The sequence below is a fragment of the Alosa sapidissima genome, chromosome 7 (assembly GCF_018492685.1).
Source record: "Alosa sapidissima isolate fAloSap1 chromosome 7, fAloSap1.pri, whole genome shotgun sequence".
Lineage (NCBI taxonomy): Eukaryota > Metazoa > Chordata > Actinopteri > Clupeiformes > Clupeidae > Alosa > Alosa sapidissima.
Window position 1 is genome coordinate 10,396,143 of NC_055963.1, and position 24,294 is coordinate 10,420,436.

A 24,294-nucleotide genomic window follows, 5' to 3' on the forward strand; every position below is an offset into this window, starting at 1 on the left:
ATGGACTAAGTTTGGTTATGATAGATGAATGGGTTGCTGAGATATGAGCTCACTTCCTGTTTGGCGGCTTCGCCGCAAATTTCGATTGGCTGTTACGCGCGAACGGTTTTAGTTCTGAAGACGAAAAGGAATAACTTTTGTGCGGCTTGGTCTGAAGAGCATGTGTGTCAAGTTTGGTGACGATCGGACAAAATTTGTGACCTGTGAAGTTTTAGTTTCACTTTCACTAAAATCCAATATGGCGGAAAATCCATCATGGCGGAAAATGACGTCATAGGGTGCATTGAACTCGGCTTGGTCCAAGGATTCCATCGATACCTCATTTTTGACAATCGGCCATACAGGTCAAAAGTTACGTGCATGAACGCACGTCCAACTTTGGCCTATTGGTGGCGCTAGAGTGCTCTAGGTGCCATCATGAAACTTGGTGACATTAATCATGGGACTGTCCCTAATCAGTGTGCCAAATTTCAAAACTTTTCACCAGACGGTTCTATGGGCTGCCATAGACTTCCATGGCGGAATAATAATAATAATAGGGAAGAAAACATAGAAACACAATGAGGTCCTCGCAGCTTCGCTGCTTGGCCCCCAAATAGAAAAACAATGGGTGCCTTCGCAGCTTCGCTGCTTGGCCCCCAAATACATTTTTAGAGACTTTATAGATTTTATAGAGTTATATCTGATTGCTTTCAAGGAGCTGTAGCCTATTGTTGAGGTAAGACAATACCGAAATAAAACAGTGCTTAAGACACTCTTGGCCTTTTCTCATATAGCCTACAAGAATAAAATAGGCCTACATGTCAATGAACTCTATGGGCTTATTTTGTTCCAACGGTAGACCTAATAAGCAGAAACCTATAATGCCACAAGTCTGAGTGAATATGAACAAAATAATAATAATTTGTGTTCGTTTTAGCAGCAAGGGCCAAATTATTCTTTAACATTAAGGAAATCCCTTCATCAAACGTAAGGCTACTCTACAGACTATCATTGCGTTTTAGGAATGCTATAGTAAGTGTTTAATATCGCGCTGGACTTAAATTAGTCGAACAAACGACCGAGTGCGAGTTGTCACGTGCTTAAATTGCAGTAGATGTATGGGTAATGAGGTCCTTTGACAACTTTGGGCAATGAATGTAGCAAAAAACGAACTGCATTACCCACAAATCCGTGCTACGTGTAGCTTCAAAACAGGAAGTGGGATGAACGCGCTGCTTGCAACGTAAATGAGAGTCTGAGCGAGCAGAAAAGGTTGTGAACCGATTCGTAACAAGTAAATCGATATAGCGACCGGTTCATTTCAGTTTTATTCCGACACGGGGCTTCACGTATCGATGTAGCCGTATCTTACACGTTAAAAACGGATACCAATACGTATGGGTTAATCTTTACACCCCTAACGCATATATTTACTATGACGACGCTTATATTTACTATGACGACACAACAATTAGAGAGATATCTCAAGAGTCTTCAATGTTCAACATTGTTGCCTGTGGCTCAATTAATGTTTGTATTTCACTCTGCCTGCCTGCCACTAGTTTGTGTCTTTGCACATAGACAGCTGCAGATACCAAACACGTAGTTGGTCTGATACTCTGTAGTCTGTTTTGAGTCCATGTGTAGGTGCAGTTGGTGCCCTTGTAGCATAGTCTGTGGTTTGCAAAATATTGGATGTTCAGGCATGAAAACTCCTCACCTTTCGGCAAAATTAGCCGTTTTGAATCCAAAATAGGGGACTTGCGTGGTTCGCGCAGATCCGATGAGAAAATATTGTGGTGGGGGGGGGGGGGGGGGGGTTACAACTGAGTTTACAAATCACGCACAGACACATCTTGATGCGTTGTAAGACAATAGCCCAATTAAAAACTTGTCTGATCCAGCAATGATTATGTGAATGCAGCCCCTATGCATTTAGCCTATTAAACAGTGGAAGCTAAATGTTGCTGCGAATGCAACATGAACAGAACGCTTGCGCTGGAATAGCCTCCCTGTCTGTGTGACTATATAGTATGCGTCCGAAATGTCAGCTGGAATGTGAGCCCGGCGAGGAGAGATGCTTATTGATGTCACAGGTGGGCTAGTTGAAACTTTTAACTTCTGTCAGAAAGACGTTGAGATTGGTGTAGCAACGTAGCATAAGTTGTTGTTAAAGTTAGCGATATTGGACAAAAATATAGACATAACGAGTTCATTTGATGAAGAATACGTGCAGTTTGAGCCATCTAGATCGACAAAAGGTGAAGCAAATAGGCATACTTTATCAGTATAGCAAAGGCTAATGTGAATAACTAAATAGTTGAATGAAATGCTCCTTAACTGAGCTGGTGCGTTTTGTCGAGTTCAGAGACAAAAGCAGTGTTTGACATGGTAATGCTGTCTTTTAAGAAACGTTCAGTGGCATCCTTCCTGTTCTGTCTGCAGGGTTGTGTTAAGATGTGTTTGTGTGTTTATAAGATATTGTGAGTTGTCCCTGCCTAATCAGCATGCTGCCTAGTCAGCTTGAGATGAGCTCTGTGTGTGTGTGTGTGTGTGAATCTGTGTGTGAATGTCTCTTTCTGTGTGTGTTTGTGATTAATTTTGTCTTTTTTTTTTTTTTTCGTGTGTGTGCCACAGAGGAGCAGGTAGTACCTGTCTAGTCGACATGTTTAGGATGAAGTGTGTGAATGTGTGTGTGTGTGACTCCTCCTCCGTCTGCCTCCTCAGGTACGTGTTGGGCCATGAGGCCATGAAGCGCATGCAGACCTCCAATGTCCTGATCTCAGGAATGCGTGGCCTTGGTGTCGAGATCGCCAAGAATGTCATCCTGGCCGGAGTCAAGAGCGTCACCCTGCACGACCAGGGGGTGGCTGAGTGGCGCGACCTCTCCTCTCAGGTCAGGGGACACAAACAACATCTCTTGCACTGCTGTTGCTTCATGGCCTGTTGCACAAGGACAGGGTGTTGTATCAAGTTAACTCTGCCGTCACTCCAATATCAGCACTTCTCTGGAGTTACCGTTAATTTACGATTTAACTCTTGTTGGTTGACGAGTTACTTCCCGCTTTCAATGTTGTGGTGTTTTAAAGCTGCCAGTAAACCGCAGATTTGTAGGAACCAAAGTGGAACCAAACCATCCTTGTGGTAGAGCAATGTTGGTGTATTTACTTGCTGGTGGTTGATGACACATTCATAACTAATTGTTATAAACAGCCTACACTTACTGTCTGCCAAATGCTTTAGAACATGTAAACTGTAATTCTGTCATCTGGTGGCACTCCCACCTGAAAACTGAAAGATTCCTTTTTCGACCATATTGCCAAGCCCTATGTTTGCACCTTGAGAAATTCCTGTGAACGATTTGATTGTGAGAAGACCTTAAAACGCTAAAAAGCAAGTTGTATCTGCAGGGTAAACTCGAATGTAATGTATCTAATGGCCAAGAGCTCCAGGAAACTTTAAAATGAGCTGTCAGTGTACAGCATCAATTGGTGATGTATGACTAGGTTTGCATTTGACCTACTTTACCCACTAGAGGTACACATGACTATGGTACATGCTGTGTAGTGTTGTCTTATTCAGCTTTGTTATAATGAGCCCTTAGAGAGCTGTGCTGTGGCATTGGTTAAAGTTCAAGCCGTTGACGTGTATGTGTGTGTTCATGTATGTTCTCTGTTGTCTGGCTTCAGTTCTACCTGCGTGAAGAGGACCTGGGGAAGAACCGTGCCGACGTCAGCCAGCTCAGGCTTGCCGAGCTTAACAGCTACGTGCCTGTGGCCTCTTACACCGGAACCCTCACCAACGACTATCTCACCCAGTTCCAGGTACACCATTTAAAATATGTTGATGTTAGATTCCGAGTGCTGTAGATAGGAGATTTCACACAGTGGCCAATCAACAGCTAAGCCTATTTACCGTCAAAAACAAAATCATTAGCAAAGCAACCTTTGTGGGCAAAAAAGAAAAGCCTTCAAGAGCATTTCACTGGGGTTATCAAGCAGGCACCTTCATTCAAAGATTGTCTTTATTACATCTCATTATACGGGTATAAGAATACAATTATTGTGTTTTTGTTGCTCCTCAAAAATAAATAATAAATAAATAGTATTGTGTGTGTGTGTGTGTGTGTGGAAAAAAAAAAAGTGTTGTAGTGCAAAAACTGACAGGCTCAGGCTGTCTTTGTTTCCATGTTCATAAGCCTAATTTAATTATTTAATTTAATAGGTCACTTTGACACTAAAGTATGCTCCTACTTAACTTCTTTGTATTATATTTGTACTTGGCGTCAAACGCCATGTACGTCAGTGATTACGGTAGCCTGTACGTCTTCTGACTGCCACTGTCACTATAATTATCTATGCTTTGCCACGATCTAATATGTATTTAATCTCTGGATAGTTCTGTGTGAAGTCAGAGGGACATATGCTGTAGTGCCTTGTGCTTCGTGTGTGCCTGTTCTGTATACAGCCAAATTAAACTTCCATCTTGATTGTACTTCTTCTCTGTGACTGGAACTCTGGTCTCTTTTTTTTATACTACATTTTTACGAACACGTTAAATTAGGCCCACAACACCTCCAGAAGACTTAACAGTAGTCTTACATACATACCATACAGTATTTCCAATGCTCACTTAAGAGCATCATGGGACAAATAAAAGTATGTTCTAAAAGGACGCTTTTTTTGGGGGGAAGAGGTAGTAATGCACACTGAATACTTCTCAGCCGAGTGCTGGTCACGGATGTGTTATAAAGTAAAAAGGAAGAAACTGCACACTTGAAAAACCAGATTTGAAAAAGGCAGCGTGGCTGCATCTAGAAACAGATGTTTTCACTAAAAAACAAACAAACAGTGCAGTGTCCCTAAAGTCTTTGTAATTACGTTGGCCCTTTCTTTTTGTTTTCCATGTTGTGGCTTTGTTCTCCGTGAAGATAGCAGTTTAATGGCTGTTTTTTCCCGTGCAGGTGGTTGTGCTGACCAACTCCAGTCTGGAGGAGCAGATGCGCTTCGGGGACTTCTGCCACAGCAAGGGTGTCAAGCTGATAATCGCAGACACGCGTGGCCTGTTCGGGTAAGAGGGCTAGCCGCTTCACTACACCCTCAGCCCATTGGGCAGCAAGGCCACAACATAACACTGGGCTTGGGCCTGTTTTGACTCTCAGCCATTGTGTAACTTCATTTTTATGAAAGTTTTATGACCAAATAAAAGATTAAAATTGAGTTCTCACCCCTTTGTTATTGGGGTTCTTAAGGCAAAGTACTCAGAACTTGAGCATGACAAATTTTGTTTAGATGGCAGCATCTTGGTTCAAACGTTTTTGACTGATATTTTTGACATTAGTAGTTTCTCTCTGTTGGAAGCCCAGGTTGTGAATCTGTTTTGTCTTGTCTTGCAGGCAGCTGTTCTGTGATTTTGGGGACGAGATGATGGTTTTTGACACCAATGGTGAAGAGCCTCTCAGCGCCATGATCTCTATGATCACCAAGGTCAGTGACTCACCACTCATGCCTTAGTGTAGAGCAGTGCAATACAGGGCTAGCCTGCTCATTGTTACTGATGCATTGTGGTCGTGCAGTCACTTCTGTCATCTTTTATTGCTGTTACTTCCTCCTCAGTACTATGCTCACAGTAAGCTGTTGGACAGCATGCAGGTGAATTCTCAAATAGCCCTGTTTGAAAGGGTGATGGGGCGATAGGGCGTCCAGTACAGTGGGTCCCAGTTAAAAATTGACACTTCATTCACGATCATGGTGAATGGTGAAATGTAAGTACAACTGCAGCCGCTTGGGGGCAGCATAGTCCGCTGTGGAGTTCCATGGTCGAACCAGATGGCGCATTCGACAGCAAGGGCTGTGATTGGCCGAGTTTTCAGTGCGTTTCTCTGTGTTTTTAGCAGCCCCTGCAACATGCTAGTCCACTGTAGCCTAAGCCTTGTACATAATGTTAAACATAGTTTTGGATTCAGTGGCAAGATTTCTTGATTGTACAGTGTCTGTCTCTCATCTCTGTAATGTTTTAAAATGAGAGCTTCGTCAGCTGGCAGTAGGCTACTTTGTCGGTAGTCATGAGAAGTTCGCTTGCTAACAGAACATAAATATGCTGCCCAGAAACCTTGTGAATAGTTCTGATTTTTTTTTACTACACTAACGAGGTTAAAATATAGACTTTGCCTACAGCATCTCCTTAACAGTAATGTTAACAAAATGACAGCATTCATATGACAAAGAAAAACGAATTCGGTCACTCAAGACTGTGCCACAGCAACCAGTGTAGGCTACAGTCCTACCCAATAGGCCTACTCGAAGCAGATAGCGTTGTCTGACGGTCGAGTGGATTAATGCAGTGTTTCTCAAACTTTTTCAGATGGAGGACCACTTAACCAATAAAAAATGCATGGACCACCTAGCTAAAAAAAAAATAGATTAGACCTACTTCAACAGTATATCAGCACAATAGGCCTACTCACTGAACCACCTTGCTTATTGTATTTTCATTTTGCTTATTGTGTCAGGATTCATATGATTTAAACTGGCATATCTTACATAGACAGTGTTGCAGAACTGTTTGGATTTACATACAAGTTGGTTCAATATTGCAAACAACTCATCTATATCATATTTTACCACGTCTGCTCGCGGAACACTTGGGATAGCTTGCGGACCACCAGTGGTCCCAGACCACACTTTGAGAAACACTGGGTTAATGCACGTATTTCCAGAACAGGTCTGCAACTTTCAGGCAGTTCTGAGTTCGAATCTAGGCAGGAGCAGAGCCAATACAAAAATATGCGCGTGTTAGTTTAGTTAGTTTTGTGATGTTTTGCACTTTTGCCTCATGTGTTTTCAGGTTTGAGGGCTTTTTTGGCAAGATTGACCTTGGTTAGACTCTGCATATGTTATTTCTCCGTATGGAAAATAAAGTCAATTTTCGACACGTCTGTTATTAGTTCAATAACAAGTGTTGCTTGTTAAAACATGTGACTAGTGAAACTCAAATGATTTTAGAAATATTTAGCCAAAGCCAAAAAGTGTTAGAGAAGGAGAGACGCCGGTGCAGCTCAGATGTCTTCTTAATTTTCTTTATTCTTTAGTAAAAGGTGCAGAACATTATTAAACTTTGACTAACGTTTCGATGTTCGTTAGTCAAAAACATCGACACATCGAAATGTTAGTTTCGGTTGTTTGTGTCAACTGCAGTTTGTGCCATTTCTGCTGAGAAAATGGGGTGCGTGATTCATGAAGGAACCCGTCCAAACTTAACGGGTACCCACTGTATATACTAGAGAAAAGAGGTCAATAGAGAAAAGAGGTCAATAAGAAAGAGTCCCTGGTAAGAACATTTTACAAATACAGATGACATCTGTCAGGAAGCAAAGACTGACCTTGGGTCAGAATGTCTTGGCCCGCACACACCTGGCAGAACATAAGAGCATAAGAACATAACAGTATCATTCTATTGCAGTAGGCCTTCTGAGGTCCCTTTGCCATTAACAGTTCTATCTTGTTTTTTTAGGACTCCGCTGGTGTGGTGACTTGTCTCGATGAGGCTCGTCACGGATTTGAAAGTGGCGATCACGTTACCTTCACAGAAGTCCAGGGCATGACTGAACTCAACGGCTGCCAGCCAATAGAAATCAAAGCCCTTGGTAAGTCTGAAACAGGTGTGCTCAGTCTCACCTGCATCGAGCTGCTGTGGTGACAGTTTTTTTTCTCCAAACCACAAAGGATCATCTTACAAAATCAAAGCAGCCATTTGAAAGTTGAACACCGATGCACTCCTTTGTAACTGTTAGAACAGCCATCAGCTACATTGGGACTTTATCTTTGACATCCCTATTCTCAGCTGTAGTTAATATGCTATGTTTGGGCAGATGTAATGCTGCAAAGGCATACCTGAATATGCAGTCATTCCGATGCTTAAGGCCCATTCACACCAAGAACGATAACAATAATTATAAATAAATATTGTTCTCGTTATTATGAATGATGACGTTCACACATAAACTATAACGATAACGACATGAAGAACGATATTGTTGGGGATCACTTTCAGAGCGATTTTCAGAACGTATAGAATAGCCAATCAGAACCCATCAAATTTTAAGTCACATTCATTAACACAAGGAGAAACGCTTTTATCGTTATGGTTATAGTTATCATTCTTGGTGTGAATAGGCCTTTACTGTCTGATCTGCTTTTCACAAACCCACTTTTATTAATAATGCTCTTCTCTTCCAGGGCCCTACACTTTCAGCATCTGTGACACAACCTCCTTCAGTGACTACGTACGGGGTGGCATTGTCTCCCAGGTCAAGATGCCCAAGAAGATTTCCTTTGTGAGTCACAACCCCTCCCCCTCTTTCCTGTTCTCATTACGATGTCCAATTCCCAAAACGAGGTCGGTGTCTCATCTCTCTGTGATTTGGAGTGATGAGACGGCACCTGAACAAATGAGCTTCTCCTGACACGGACTCCCAAAATGGAGAATGACTCGTCAGAAATGACAACTGGAAATCTTATTTTTTGTTGCCTCTGCAGAAATCGCTGTCGTCCTCCATGGCCGAGCCAGAGTTCATGCTGACAGACTTTGCCAAGTTTGACCGTCCAGGGCAGCTGCATGTGGGCTTCCAAGCTCTGCACGCCTACGAGAAGAAACACAGCCGGCTACCCAAGCCCTGGAACCAGGCAAGTCTCCTGCTGCCTTTAGGTCCAATAGCATAGGGATCAGACATGCAGGGGTCAGGATGAATCAACATCTCTGAAACATATAGTAGGGTGTTTACAATCATATCCGTTTCTTTTATCCAGAGGGGTTTGGATATACAAAATGCCTTTTGATCACTTTATCTAGTTCTGTCCTTTACTTGACAGAAGAAGCGCTGTCATAAAAGAAGCGAGCAGAATCTCAGTTTCTGCCTGTCATTTTCTGTGATCTGTAGGTGATTGGTAGAGATGTCTTACTTAAAAAAATAAATAAGTATATTATTATTATAAATAGTATAATATCTCTGTACCATATAAATAAATCAACTAAATAATGTCTTGATGAATTGCAGTTACGTAGTTGTTCAGGTATCATGTCGAAGCATCATGGACATGAACTAGCTTACAGTCCGTAAACTTAGAGACCAATAACACATTTGCTAAAAACCTAGTTATATACAGAACGCATAACCTAATAAAAGAAAATAACCAGTCATCTCCCCTTGCTCCCACTCTGACTTGAGCTTCATTTGAAAACCTTCGGTGTGTGTTTGTGGGCAGGCGGACGCAGACGAGCTGGTGGCTCTGGCTGGAGAGGTGAACGCCGCTCAGACTGGCTCTGCCAAGCAGGATCAGCTTGACGAGGCGCTCCTGAAGAAGCTGGCCTTGGTGTCCGCTGGAGACCTGGCGCCCATCAACGCCTTCATCGGTGGACTGGCTGCCCAGGAAGTCATGAAGGTGAGTGCAACTGCTGGCCCACTGCTGCAGCTTTCTAAGTGCGAGGTGTTGAAAAGGGTGTGTGTGTGTGTGTGTGTGTGTGTGTGAGTTGTAGTCAGTGTGCGAGAGATACCAGACAAATTGGCCCTAATTGGCTTGCAAACTAGATGTACCGCATAGCGGTACAAAATATGACCGCCGCTCAGTCCTGTACATCCGTTCCGCGAAAAATAAATCACACTTCAATTTGTCTCCATATTTTACTCCATCCCCCACTCTTGAAACTTTTGTGTATGCTTGTTTGGCATGCCTGAGTGTGTGTGTGCGGCTGCACAGAAAGTAGCCTACTGGTGCTGAAAAGGTGAATAGATTGTAGAATAGCCAAAGAAGATGTAGCATTGTTATAAAACCTTTAAAATCTCTAAACAATCACAAGTAGGGCAGTTCATCACAGTTCATCCATTGCAACTGGATTGATGAAAGGTCACTTACACCTGTAGGCTACATTGTATTTGGGAAAGGCAAAAGGTATCAGCATAATGTTGTTTATTTACTTATTTATTTATTTTGTATGTATTTATAAACAAAAACATCTCTGTCAGTTCCATGCCGTTTTCAACAGCTATCAAAAACAAAGGTCATTTTTGAATGGATGGATTTTTTGTGAATGTTTCTTCTTCTACATAAGATTTTAGTCATCTTTAGTTCATGTAATACTTTATTGTCAATGCACAAATTAAGTAACAGTAGTCTGAAACGTTATTGTTAATGCACAAATTAAGTAACAGTAGCTGAAATGAAATGCTGTTTTACATCTAACCAGTGGTGCAAATAACCGACATGTCCAAATGGGCCTTGATGAAATGCGTCGCTAGACTGTTCATACACATTTTAACGGGCCAAAGTTGAAGAGCTTTTGTCCGTTATTGTTCGTGCAAATATAGGCTGATTCATGTTCACTTGCATTGTTTAACTGAGGTCCATGGCTAGTCTGGCTTTCATCAGACCAAGCTCAATCTTTTAAGCAATCAAAAAATTAATAGCGGGCAGATCAGGCTGGGTTCACACAGCCTAGTCCATAGGCACCCGATATTGTTTAATTTTCCGATTGAGATATACACGCTCTGGCTATTCTAAATGCAAAAATGCATCAGGGAGTTATGACAAAACGGTAACTAACAAACTAGATCCTAATAGAAAGCTGTTAGCTTCCCTAAGCTACAGGTAGGATTATAAGGTAGGCCTATTTACAACATAAATTGTCAATAGGCTATGTTGGCGACACAAATAAAATCTCCTTTGGAAACCAAAGGCTTACGCCTTACAGTATCAAGCGGAAAAGTTGTAATAACATTCACGCAGCTCCATGAGTCAAGGAAAGCGCGAATGAAGTAGCCACTTCTAAATGGGACCCACTACACAGTAGCTTAAGGTGTTTTGCTAAAGCAGCCAATGAAATGAAGGTGTCATTGTTTGGATACTTCACACACACGTGCTTTTTTATTTCACAGACTACATCTACCAAGCTGTAATCAAAGCACATCGATTCCCCTCTCACACCCTGCACGCACTTAAAACAAAATAAACAGGCGTCTCAGTCTCACGCATGTATAGGCAAAACTGTATCAGACCGGTGTAACGTTGGTAAATCTTCCATTGCACAGAATGATTTTGTAGCACGTGCAATAAATGACAGTCGAAAGATACAAACAGTGCTGCTATACATTTGCTTGGTATAACCGCATTTATAGTTTTCTACAAATGCAATCAATCAAATGCCTCCATCACTCAACCAACGCTAACGGTAACATTACCTAGGTCCTTATTGATATTACAAGATTAACGTACCTGCAGTAAAAACCAAGCATGTCCGATAAACCTCCTCAGATTTATTTCGGCTTCAAGAAGAAATGGGAATTACACTTCATGTGAACATCGTCCTATCCTTATTAGATGTTCGCTGCGGTAAATTACAGTCCTTATAGGAAGCGTCCATTGTTTTTTCCAACCAACTTTTAACTTCCAACAAAATTACGTCTCACTGCAACGATGCGCCATCTAGTGGACAAACGACTACTTCTCGCCAATACTGAAAATGCAGCCATGATGATGATGATGATGATGAATATTTATTTTGGCTTTCTTTTAATCCTACTGAATTTGTAATTATGTATCGGCCGTTCTAATACTGATAGTATGTGGGTGCCTGTGCCACATAACCTAATTTTTTTAGACCCCCCCCCCATGGATGAAATTCTACGAAACTTGGCAATAAAATTTGGTGCAGTTCTGAACATCTTAACTGAAGATGGGGGCGATTAAAGCAGAATAATATTACATTTTCATTTTTTACCGAGGGGTGGGGGTGCAAATCACAAATAAGTGATTATGAGCCAGGTTGATGTGGGCCCTTGAGACCAACATACCATAAAAGATTCTTCATCCTCAGTGCCACGGTTCAGGTAGTTATTTAGGAAAAACTGTGTTTTTGTTTTTTGCGGTTCGGGGGGGTACATACCCACCAAATTTCATGTACCCCGGTGGTTCGGTGTCCCGAGTATCAATGACCAAAAATTCAGGGAGTAGATGACGGGAAAAATTCTTGAATTGTGTGCATGTGTGCGTGTACAAATTTATGTTTATGTGTGTGGGTGTGTGTGTGTGTGTGTATGTGTATGTGCGTGCTTGTGTGTGTGTGTGTGTGTATGTGTATGTGCGTGCTTGTGTGTTTGTGCATGTGCATGCATGCGTACATATGTCTACTGTGTGAGTGTGTCATACGTATGATTACTGTAAATGTATGTGTGTGTGTGTGTGTATCTGTTTATGCACATGTGTGCACATGGAATGGGTTAACATGACCCCTGGAGGCAAACATACGGAAAAAATTGGTCATCCTAGGCCCTACAGTTCTCAAGATATTCACAGAGAACTGTGTCTGCCCTACCCTCCTTTCGGGGGGTCCAGTCCAGCGGGGGGGGGGGGGGCTACAGATCAAAACGAAGAATGAAGGTTCCATGCTATCCATGTGGGGGTACATGCCCACCAAGTTTTGTGTACCCCGGTCTTTCAGTGTCCCGGGAATCCTTGTTGGTGTACGTCACTAAATGTACACATAAATTATTTTATTGTAAGGCCCCCCATGAACGAAAGTACACAAAACTTGGCATGCATTCGGAGGGTGTCATAATGATCCTACACTTTTAATTTCGTGCAGTTTTGACCATGTCAGCCAGAGATATTGTGATGAAAACACCTAATTTTTTGCTTTTTAATTTTTAACTAGGTGGCGCTATACATGAAATAAGTGGTAATGGGATGGGTTGACATGCCCCCTTAAGACCAACATACATAAAAAAGGTGGACCTCCTAGGCCCTACGGTTCTCGAGATATTCACAGAAAACTGTCTCCGGCCACCTACAGGCCAGTTGGTGTATAGTAACATAAATTAATTTATTGTGTGGCCCCCCATGAATGGAATTCCACAAAACTTGGCGTGCATACAGAGGGTGTCATAATGATCCTACACTTCCAATTTCGTGCAGTTTTGACTATGTTAGGTCACAGATACCTTCAATTACAACACCTCATTTTTACTTTTTTGTGTTTAACTAGGTGGCGCTATACATGAAATGAGTGGTTATGGAATGGGTTGACATGGCCCCTTGAGATCAACATACAAAAAAAAAATGGTCCTCCTAAACCCTACGGTTTTCGAGATATTCACAGAAAACTGTGTCTGGCCTACCCTCCTTTCGGGGGGTCCAGTCCAGCGGGGGGGCTACAGATCAAAACGAAAAATGATGGTTCCATGCTATCCATGTGGGGTTACATGCCCACCAAGTTTCGTGTACCCCGGTCTTTCAGTGTCCCGGGAATCATTGACGGAAATTTGGGCATGCGAAAAAGAAAAAAAGAAATCTGACTAAACCTATATGACCGCCGCTTCGCTGCGCGGCGGTCATAATAAGTCTTCAATATCTCTTCAGGAAGTTATTGTTACACCGGTGTGATTAAAATGATTTAGAATGAATATTCTGAAGAATGTTTTGATCCATTGAATGTAACATGGAATTTTAGAGTTATGTTGTTAAATGAACACATTCTTTTATTAGAATGTTCAAAACTCCCCTGCTGAAGCGATATCTGTGGGATATATGGAACATAGCCACTCTAATCTGGTTGTGTTCTCCCATTAACATGCATTGTGTTGGGCTCCTGCAGGCCTGTACTGGGAAGTTCATGCCCGTCATGCAGTGGTTGTACTATGATGCTCTGGAGTGCCTGCCTGAGGCCGAGGGAGTCACTCCCACTGAGGAGGAGTGTGCACCTGTAAGTCACCTGGAAATTCAATAGAATAGAAATAAATTCTCCCACTCTATCTAGGTAAAGGAAGTATTTAAGATGTCTGAAGTATTTTCTATTTTATTTTTTCAGAGGAATTGTCGGTATGATGGACAGGTTGCTGTATTTGGAACCAAAATTCAGGAGTTGCTCTCCAAGCAGCGCTACTTTCTGGTAAGGGGTGTCCCATTTCCTTTGCTGAATAATGAATAGTGCAGTGGAAGGTGTTACAATTAATGGGTAGTTCATCTGTAGGTGTATCACATGTGGGGGGAAGGGAGCTTTAGCTTTGAGTCCGATTTCATCTGACCTCTGATGTAAAACCTTTATCACCGGATAAAAGATCTTGTCGAGTTTATCTCACCTCATCAGGAATCATTAAGTTTACCGTTAATGCTCTGAGATATGAGCTGACTTGTGGTGTTCAAGTGGCCGTTTTCTACCAACAATCCTTTGTAACAGCCTACAGCCACATGGACATCTGGCCTTTCTTTATATCTTTTTCGGCATGAACATTGTTTAGTTAATGCTTAATTTAGCAGGTGTTTACATGTATATGTTAAATTGCTGTTTTCTGCTGTCACCAGGTTGGAGCTGGAGCCATTGGCTGTGAGCTGCTAAAGAACTTTGCCATGATGGGCCTGGCTAGTGGGGAGGGTGAGATCATCGTCACAGACATGGACACCATCGAGAAGTCCAACCTAAACCGCCAGTTCCTCTTCAGACCCTGGGATGTCACGGTGAGATTTAGAGATCTCGAACTGAACTGAAGCTTATGGCAGGCTAACAAGACATCCACATCCACATGAAGTTAACGTTAGCCTACCACTAACGTCATGTAAACCACACAATAACAATACATTTCTGATAGGCCTATTTGACAGAGTAAGCATATTAACAGAGAGGTTTTATTTTAAATTGTATCATTTTCAAAAAAGTATAATTATTGCAAGTTGCACTACTTTTTGTATTGGTTTTATACAAGATGTAGATGAAATTTGCACAGTAAAAGTTCTGTATTTTGACTGCAATTGTCTTTGCATTCTGATTAGATTCTTCATTAGAATCATGAGTGGCTCTTTGTAAACAGCATAATTTTTTGGGGCCATGCAAAACTGCATTACCACTAGTGTGGAGTTATTCTACATCATGACAGTAAAATAGACCATCCTTAGTCAATGTACTGCAGCAATTCCTCTCTCAACCTGTAGAAAATGCTGTGAACATCTGATTATGCATGGAAAAAAAATACCGTCATATACCGTGAAACCGTAAGAATTTTGAAAAATACCGTGATATACATTTTTGGTCATACCGCCCAGCACTAGAAGCCAGTGTCTGTACCAACTGATTTCTTTGGTAGCCAAGTAACTTCTAAAATATATTTGTTATTTAAAACCTCCAGAAGAAATTTTCAGTCCACAGTCACCAATCCATAGTGTTGTTTTCCACTCTTGAAGTAGCCTGTTAGTAGTTGCAGCAGAAATGCACACGACCTACTTCTCCTCAACCGCACTTCTCATAAAGCAGTTCTACTTTCACTTCTTGCTGCACTGGTCCTTGCCAGAGAAGGGGTCTATTTTAGTTTCTCACCTGTCTTGTCCAGTGTGTTTAATTGTGAACACACAGTAATTTGTAAACACACACGGATTACACACAAGGCAAACTGGCTAAGCTGCATTACAGGGTGACTGATATGAGGAAATAAGAACACATAGTCTTTATGGTGCTGCTTCACCACCTGGTTGCGAAATTGAAAACCTTAGACACAACATGTCATGTATGTGTAAAGGGCAGTATTTCCTTTTTGCTGTTCGTTCTTGCTGAGGTTGTGTGGTTACACTAAGGTTGGGTACCTATCACATTTGAACCGATATCGGTGCTTTGCGGAGGTTTGGTGTCGGTATTCAACGGTTTGGTTTGATTTTGGTACCTTATCCTTACTGAATCTGTAACACCTTGTTTGTAACAACTACAACATTTAATTGAAGTTGCAATTTACTCAATTTATACATTGAAAACATTTTCGGTTTGGATATTCTTTGACAAATAAAAATTCTATGCCAACGTGAATTTGAACTTAGCTCGTTTTAATGCAGAGCATTGTCCCACCTTAAAAGGCTACGCATAGCCTATCAGGCTATCTGCATGTGTAGGCTAAGCAGCTAACTGTAGCCTACAAAATGAACGGATTCCGTCTTTAGTTCATGTTGTATTTCATAATCAAATCGTAGCATTACATCGGGGGAAGCAAAGACACATGTCTCACACAGTCAATGCATGAGACTTGAGAGCCATTAGTGCTGTTGACTTTGATGCTGGCTGCAGGTGTTGTGCTAATTTCTGCAGCTGTTGATACATGAACTCTCGGGCTATTGAACATGGTACTCCTCTGCTCTTGCATATATTTTACGACCCTCTTATCTGCTAACCGCTTCTAGTCAGCATGGCACAGCGGAGCGAAAGCATGTGGTTTCTTTCCCTATAGCAACTGTCACGACAAATCTAACATTACAGCGAGTAGTTGGCAAATAGCCTAGATATTATTAATGCTATTAAGACATCATTTCCATCTAGCGTGGCCACGATACATTTTAATAGCATTAAAACGCTGTGTTCCTGTCACATATGCTTTGAACTGTTTTAAAGTCTTGTTTTACAGTTTTGAATGGATTCAGCTCACTCATGATTCAGAAAGATGGGTGCATTCCATAGCTCTGTCAAATGTCACTATTATTTTAAGTTCTTACCAGGGGTACTATTCTGATTCATAATTTATGCCCGCTCCTCCGCAACGTATGCAGATTTAAATGGGGCATATTAAGGTTCGCTTAATAGCCATAATAACTTTCGCTTTTGAGACAGACATAGGCTAACGTTACACTCAGGCATGAGCTCAGCTGGTGCACTCCGCTCCTGATGCACACGAAATTGCTGAAATTTGGCACCGTTTGATTTCACGTAAACTCGGTAATAATACCGACCTAATTAGTGTAGTGTTCGGTACCCAACCTTAATTCACACTCAATAGAACTTGTCATGTACAAATGTGTTATTTTTCCTGTAGAACTTGAAGTGATGACTGTGATGAATCACAGTGTATTCAGTAGTCAGTCCAAGTGAGTTCAGCAGCAGCCCGGATTGTCTTGTGGGTTGACGCCATGTGTCTGTTCATTGAACAGAAAATGAAGAGTGAGACAGCCGCAGCTGCCGTGAAGCAGATGAACCCGTCTGTACGCATCACTGGCCACCAGAACCGGGTCGGACCTGACACAGAGAGGGTCTACGACGACGACTTCTTTGAGAGCCTCGACGGTGTGGCCAACGCTTTGGACAACGTCGATGCCCGTAAGCATATGGAGGGGGGGGGGGGGTGACATAACTAGAACTAGTTTAAGGCTGATGTTACTGTTTGTAATTGGTGTTTATTCTTGGGCCATATGGCATGTTTGTGCCAACGGCATTGAAGGTTAACTTTTTTCTTTTTTTCTTTGCTCTCCATTTCCCTCCGTGCATTTCCATTCATTTGTCCTTATCTCCGCCCCCCCCCCCCCCCCCCCCCCCCCGCCCCCCCAGGTATGTACATGGACCGCAGGTGTGTGTACTACCGTAAGCCCCTGCTCGAGTCGGGCACTCTGGGCACCAAAGGGAACGTACAGGTGGTCATCCCCTTCATCACAGAATCCTACAGCTCCAGCCAGGACCCGCCAGAGAAGTCCATCCCCATCTGCACACTCAAGAACTTTCCCAACGCCATCGAACACACACTGCAGGTGACTAATACCTACACACAGTGTCTGAACTATGCAGGGACAGGCCATAGAGCCTAGTGTACAACAATGCACAGTAGTGATGTCCTGCTATAGTGATTCTGAATCATTGAAAATCATAATTTCTGAATAATATTACTGATAATTGTCTTAGATGTTAAACACTGCCTATAAATAGATATTACTGATGTAAATTGGGTATAGTATGTTGTCAACATTAACTACTGAGACATGCCTGTGTATTCATCAGTAGCGTTTTTGGTTTCAGTGGGCACGTGATGAGTTTGAGGGACTCTTCAAACAGCCGGCAGAGAACGCCATGCAGTACCTGACGTGAGTTAAGCTCTTTTCTGCTTGATCGAATCTCTAAAATTTGAATGCCAAGCCGCCGCAATTGTATGGTGTCACTGACAAAACTGAAAAAGGTCTCAAGTTGACACTACATTCAGAACACTTCATTAGAACAAGTAGAAACTCAACTCGTTCCTCTAATACGCCCAGAAGTCATTCTAGACACTGCAGTAGATGTTCATGGAGAGCATCAACATATCTAAACATTAGCCTGGGGCTAAAACATGTAGACCAAACAACATCTTTGAACGTCTGAATTCTGGTGCCAAAACTAAGGTCATGCAGACCTATTGCCTAGTAAATGAGGAAAGAAAACTCAAGGGATGCCACACAGAGCAGGCAATAAGCCCACAGATGGAAGTGTGTCCAGGCCTCATGACCGTCCCTGTCCACAGAGACCCCAAGTTCATGGAGCGCACTCTGAAGCTGCCCGGTGCCCAACCCCTGGAGGTCCTGGAGGCCGTCTACAAGAGCCTGGTGACAGACTGCCCTCGCAACTGGGAGGACTGCATCACCTGGGCACGCAACCACTGGCAGTGCCAGTACAACAACAACATCCGCCAGCTGTTGCACAACTTCCCACCTGACCAGGTAAGAGAACGGCACATCTGGCAGGGTTGAAAGGACACTAACTTTGTTATTCAGCTTCATCCAGAGTAACATAATGTTACTGATTTGGATTTTCAGTGTGTATGCCAATGAGGTCAAAGCTGGAGGTATCTTGCCTTAATAATAGTTCAACTACAGGACAGTTCAGTTTCAGTAAGGTGTTTGTGTGACAATTTCTAGTAGATGCTAAAACAATTACCTTGTCATAAGTATGCAATGTTTCCCAGGGAAAGCTTTATTTTAATATCACTTCTAAGCCAGACATCATAGTACTGTCTGAGGAAGACCAGTATAAAGGCAATTTATGTTTTTGTGTAACTGCTTGTCTTTACTCTAAAATTATTCAAGCATGATTGGGTTGACAAGCTACTTATTTTGCATGTGCAAACCCTGACAATATCCACTGGAGCTTTTGTCAGAGAGAACTTGGTCACTTAACTGTAAAACAACTTGAGAGTTTTTAGCCCAAAATAAAAATAATAGAATTTAATTGAACATTCTTTGCCGTTTTCTTGACAGCTCACCAGCTCAGGTGCTCCATTCTGGTCTGGTCCAAAGAGGTGTCCTCACCCACTAGAGTTCGACACCAACAACGTAAGCGTTACTTACACTTGAAAACATTTCCTACGTTATATCTTGTTTCTTTCTCTTTTTTTTAAAACTCCTGTGCTTTGAAGGATTATTAATAAGGTGCCATGCATTGTTTTTAATGTTCTTTTACAAGCAATCCATGTAAATTAAACCAAGTTGTGTTTGTATAATTGATCCCTAGTTGTGATGAACGCAACCATGCTAATATAAATCACTGTGGTATTCACTCCAACCACACAGTAATGTCCAAGGCAGCCAACGTGTTTGTGTGGATGATGTGTTGGAAGTCGGTGAACTGATTTGCACTGCTTTGCCTGTCTGCTGCTGTCTCATAGGAGCTGCACATGGACTACGTCATGGCTGGAGCCAACCTGCTTGCCCAGTCCTACGGCATGCCCGTCTCCAGAGACCGCGCCAACGTTGCCCGGTTGCTGCAGGATATCAAAGTGCCCACGTTCACGCCCAAGTCTGGGGTCAAAATCCACGTCTCCGACCAGGAGCTCCAGAACTCCAACGCCTCAGTGGGTGAGTGATAGACGAGGGCTTATCAAAGAGGCCGAGGGCCAAAACGGCTGGACCTCTAATGCTGTCCGAGCACCATCTGTCAGGTTTTAATTCGGATCTGTGTTTTTTTGTTTTTTTTTCCCCCAATTCTGATTTGCTTTCATTACTAATTGGTTTTAGGTTTAATCTGTTTCATCTATTTTAGACCTGGGTTACATCATGTCTACCACCAAGTTTTAGGAAACTGCAGATCAGCTGCTACCATGACAGTGACATAATTTCTGTGGGGAGGGGGGGGATTACTAGTATAACCCTACAGCATGTGTGTCATAAACAAGATCATCAGTTGCTGTTTACAACGGAGATGTGTAATGAGGCTGAATGTGCTAGGGTTTTCCTCAGATGATTCCAGGTTAGAGGAGCTGAAGACCCTGCTGCCTGCCGCTGAGTCTGCGTCCCAGTTTAAGCTCTGTCCCATCGAGTTTGAGAAGGTACGTGAAGACTCTCTGCTGTAGGGAGCCCAAGCATTATGTGCAGTGGATGAGCTGTGTATTAGTCAGATTTAGGTGTGACACTGCTTTCTTCAAGTACACTCCAATGTACAATCTGTCTTGCAAAATGTGTTAGGAAAGCAACATTTCCTTCAAGATTTATGTGTGACCTAAAGACTAAAACTAGTATGTTAACGAAAAGCCCTTAAGTTATTTTTCTGTAAGATGCAGGAACATGTGATTGTGTGACTCCTGGAAACAAGTGGCTTTTTTAACTCGTATTTGACATGACCTGATTCTGAGGATGTCGATATAAAAAAATGCCAAGGCCTTTTCCACTTGATAATCGGATTTGAACATTTTACATGTATTCATTTAGCAGATGCTTTTATCTAAAGCAACATACAGTGTAAGCTTTAATACAGATGTAGTATTTAGCAGGTGTGTTCACTGAGTATCAAACCTGTTTTTATTTTTGTTTGTTTGTTTTGGCACCACACTCTAGTAGTTGACACATTATTTTCGTAAGTAACGGTTTCTGTTCTTTTTGTAGGATGATGACTCCAACTTCCACATGGACTTCATCGTAGCAGCGTCCAACCTAAGGGCAGAGAACTATGACATTCCTCCTGCAGACAGACACAAGGTAGGCAGCCAGCTGCAGTGGAGAGGACGGGCAGCATCAGGCTGATAGATGTTGCTGTGAAGTTAATTCCCCCGACAGATAGAATTGCAGGAGAACAACATGTTCTTTTCTTTTTCTTTTTTTTCCCCCTCCCAGAACAGTGTGAGAACTTTGGTCACTAAACCCCAATATCTTTATTCTTTTTCCTAAAGCTGCCATATAATGGAATGCCTGAATAACTAATATTGGACATGGACAATTCTTTTTGCCATGTTCAAGATTTCATACTGCATCTTTTGAAATAGATTATATACGGTAGCTCTCAAACTAGCATTAAGGTGCAACACTGCCACCTACTGGAGTGTCCGAGACTGTTTCCAGTGTTTGCCGTATTAGCCTATCGCATCACATACACTATTACACTTGGATTGATGCCATTACATGTGTTTTTGCATAACATGGTACAGGTGTCATCTGGGCACCTTGTGTCAGATTGCTAACTACATGTATCTGTCTGTTTCTCCATGGCCGCAGAGCAAGCTCATCGCTGGAAAGATCATTCCAGCCATCGCCACGACGACAGCAGCCGTGGTGGGCCTGGTGTGTCTGGAGCTGCTGAAGGTGGTACAGAAGCACAAGAAGCTGGAGACCTTCAAGAACGGCTTCATGAACCTCGCCCTGCCCTTCTTCGCCTTCTCCGAGCCCATCGCAGCACCCAAACACAAGGTAGCTGGAACCATACCTTGCCTTTTCCATCCCAGAGCATGCACAGCTGTCTCTGATATAACCATCGCTTGTTACTTCATTTGCATATCGTATTGTATAAGTTAAGATGATTGAAAGTAGTGTTAATAGCATGAACTACGTAGCTGTGACTCATTTTTATATGACTATGCATAGCAACGACTAACAACAACGGTGCTTTTCCTTCGGCAGTATTATGAGATTGACTGGACGCTGTGGGACCGCTTTGAGGTCAAAGGTCTGCAACCCAGTGGGGAGGAGATGACCCTCAGAGAGTTCCTCGCCTACTTTAAGGTACACCGGCTTACTCACGGTGTTGTCGAATTAGTCTGCACACCATTTTAAATGACTGCCTTGTTTGGGAGATTGATAATTTTCCTTTCAAATATTACTTTTCTTTTGGTGGTAGTGTTTCTGTTTCTGAAATAGCTTAATGGGTCAGTTTCCTGTGCATGTATTAGTCCTAGACCTAGACTAAAAACTTTTTTTTCTCTCATTGAAATTGCCTTGAATATATGTCTGGGAAACTGCCCCTTAATGGTTTTTAATTTAGCATGTTTAGATGTGGTAAGACAGCAGATTTTATATTTTTGTTGTTCAATTGTAGTATTGTGTTTAAAAGAAGTGTTTAAGAAGTGTTGCACATTTCTCATTGTTTCTTGTGTTGTGACCCCTGAGCAGGATGAACACAAGCTCGAGATCACCATGCTGTCCCAGGGGGTCTCCATGCTCTACTCATTCTTCATGCCTGCTGCCAAGCTCAAAGAGAGGCTGGACCTTCCGTAAGTATCCAACATGGCGACACCCTATCCTAGAATCACTGACAATGACTCAGGAGCTAGATGGAAATAATCAAAGTGAGCCATCTTGAAGTTCCAAGCAGACTTTTATGTAAGTTAGCACATGACACCAGTCTAATTTTATCAACAAAAAAAAGTAATATTGAGAAGTTGTTTCCTTTGCTTAGCTTGAAGGTGTGTTCTTTGGACTTCATATTCACCTTGAATTTTGACTTGATCTGTCCACTCTCTTGTTTGCTTACAGCATGACTGAGATTGTGACCAAGGTGTCCAAGAAGAAGCTGGGCAAGCATGTGAAGGCACTGGTGTTCGAGCTCTGTTGCAACGACGAGACGGACGAGGACGTGGAGGTGCCCTACGTCAGATACACCATTCGCTAAGCAGCCCTGATGGAGACGGGACGGGTGGGGGAGGGGGGGGGGGGTCAATGGAGCTCGGGGAATTCACAAGACAAAGAGAACCAATCAGCATGGATATAGCTGGGAGAGCTCAAACGACAATTTTGGGGGATGGAGGGATGGGAGGGGGTGCCATCAAAGTTCGAGGGTTAGTCTCCCTTTTTTTTTCTTCGCTGAGGAAAAAATAAATATCGGTTATTGTTCTAATAACAAGGGTTTCCCCCTCCCCCACAACCCCCCCTTAGAGCACCAATCTCCACCCCCTGTTACTCATTAAATTGGGGGGCACAGAGGTTTTTATAAATGCATCAACTGGTTGGCTGGTAAGGGAGTCACAGGGTTTGAATGAGTTCAGGGTTTTGTGGGATCGGGGGAGGGCAGCATGTAATTTTTTTGAATCTTTGACAGTAGCTGTTGTTTAAACTCTGGTCATATTAACGCAATGCTTTATATGTACGACTCTCCCAGTTGACTCGTTGGCACTCCTGTTCTGCACAGTTTCCCTCTGAAAGGCTCCTGTCTTGTTAAAAAAAAAAAAGAAAAAAACGAAAGAAAGAAAATGTACAAAATGAAAGCGGTTTCTGTATTCCTCCACGCCTCTATCTAAGCGCTCCCCCACCATCTCCAGATGAATTTTTTTTTTTCAGGCTCCCTCTTCCCTTGCATTCTAAACAGAGCCCCCGAGTGCTTAATAACGTGCAGTTAGCCATCGACTGATGCCAAAAAAGAAAATGATGCACTGGAAAAGAAGAAAAATGCAAAATTGAAATGTATGAGAATTTCTTAAAGAAAAAATAAATATTTTTTTTGCCCATGTCACTGCCTTTATTTGTCTTATCTGGACCAGATTGGGAATCTTTAAAGTACTCCCCCCAAACCCACCCCATCCCAACAACACACACCTCCTCCCCCCCTCTGGTCAGATGAAGACCCCCCTTCTTGCCCCCCCGAGGGGCAATTTAAAGGTGCACCATCCAGAGGCAGTGCAGAGTGACCTGATCTGTTCATCTCACCCCTCCGCTCTCGTCTCGCGACCCAGTCTGAATTCTCCTCGGCCTCGTTGCCTTCTCTTGGGCTTAGAGCTGGGCTGGAACTTGCACATGGCATTTTCTCTACTTTTCCTCCACTATTTTGTTGTTGGTTTTTTTTTTTTTTTTTTTTTTTTTAAATGTTATTTTATGTTCAATTTCTATTTGATTTTTTTTTTTTCTATTTGATTTTTTTTTTTTCTCTCTTAATGGGAGGGGAGGGGGGTGCGGAGTTCTGGCACACACACACACACACACACACACACCTTGTAGAACAAACTCTGTATTCTTTCTATTTTGTTAAAACTCAAAACAGTACAGTAAAAAATTAAGGTGGTGACTTACTCTGTAATGGGAGCACTTAGTGTGATAGTGAATAAAGTTGTTAAAAGAACATCAATGCTTTGGGTGTTTTTATTTATTTATGCCTTGAGTTATTATTCAAGGGTTTGTCAGTTAACAGTGTGCTGAATTCAGTTAACCGCAAGACTTGTAGCAGGAGAGGGCGCAAGATGCTTGGTGTGAAATGTATAGAATGCTGTATTCTCATGTTGCTCATGGTTCATAAAATATTAGGTCGATCCCAACATGCATCAAGCAAGTTCAATCTACCAGTGTAAAGGTAGTAAAGGGTATT

At 42.4% G+C, this 24,294-nt stretch overlaps 1 protein-coding gene across 6 annotated transcripts in view; it reads left to right on the forward strand.

Moving 5' to 3' along the window:
* uba1 (ubiquitin-like modifier activating enzyme 1) overlaps window positions 1-24,051 on the forward strand; it is a 36,126-nt gene extending 12,075 nt beyond the window's left edge. For 4 of the 6 annotated variants that reach the window (XM_042097743.1, XM_042097739.1, XM_042097738.1 and 1 more), the window contains exons 4-26: window positions 2,710-2,878; window positions 3,672-3,806; window positions 4,946-5,052; window positions 5,378-5,468; window positions 7,495-7,627; window positions 8,220-8,317; window positions 8,520-8,666; window positions 9,246-9,422; window positions 13,627-13,734; window positions 13,840-13,920; window positions 14,334-14,486; window positions 16,929-17,094; window positions 17,323-17,519; window positions 17,785-17,849; window positions 18,263-18,458; window positions 18,996-19,070; window positions 19,403-19,592; window positions 19,962-20,062; window positions 20,616-20,708; window positions 21,222-21,413; window positions 21,624-21,725; window positions 22,113-22,213; window positions 22,476-24,051. In XM_042097743.1, coding sequence (XP_041953677.1) covers window positions 2,710-2,878; window positions 3,672-3,806; window positions 4,946-5,052; window positions 5,378-5,468; window positions 7,495-7,627; window positions 8,220-8,317; window positions 8,520-8,666; window positions 9,246-9,422; window positions 13,627-13,734; window positions 13,840-13,920; window positions 14,334-14,486; window positions 16,929-17,094; window positions 17,323-17,519; window positions 17,785-17,849; window positions 18,263-18,458; window positions 18,996-19,070; window positions 19,403-19,592; window positions 19,962-20,062; window positions 20,616-20,708; window positions 21,222-21,413; window positions 21,624-21,725; window positions 22,113-22,213; window positions 22,476-22,611 — 3,013 coding nt within the window. In that variant the 3' untranslated portion in view covers window positions 22,612-24,051. The remainder of the gene's footprint in view (window positions 1-2,709; window positions 2,879-3,671; window positions 3,807-4,945; window positions 5,053-5,377; window positions 5,469-7,494; window positions 7,628-8,219; window positions 8,318-8,519; window positions 8,667-9,245; window positions 9,423-13,626; window positions 13,735-13,839; window positions 13,921-14,333; window positions 14,487-16,928; window positions 17,095-17,322; window positions 17,520-17,784; window positions 17,850-18,262; window positions 18,459-18,995; window positions 19,071-19,402; window positions 19,593-19,961; window positions 20,063-20,615; window positions 20,709-21,221; window positions 21,414-21,623; window positions 21,726-22,112; window positions 22,214-22,475) is intronic. The other 2 variants (XM_042097740.1, XM_042097744.1) reach the window with 1 other exon arrangement.
* The last annotated feature ends 243 nt before the right edge of the window (window positions 24,052-24,294 follow it).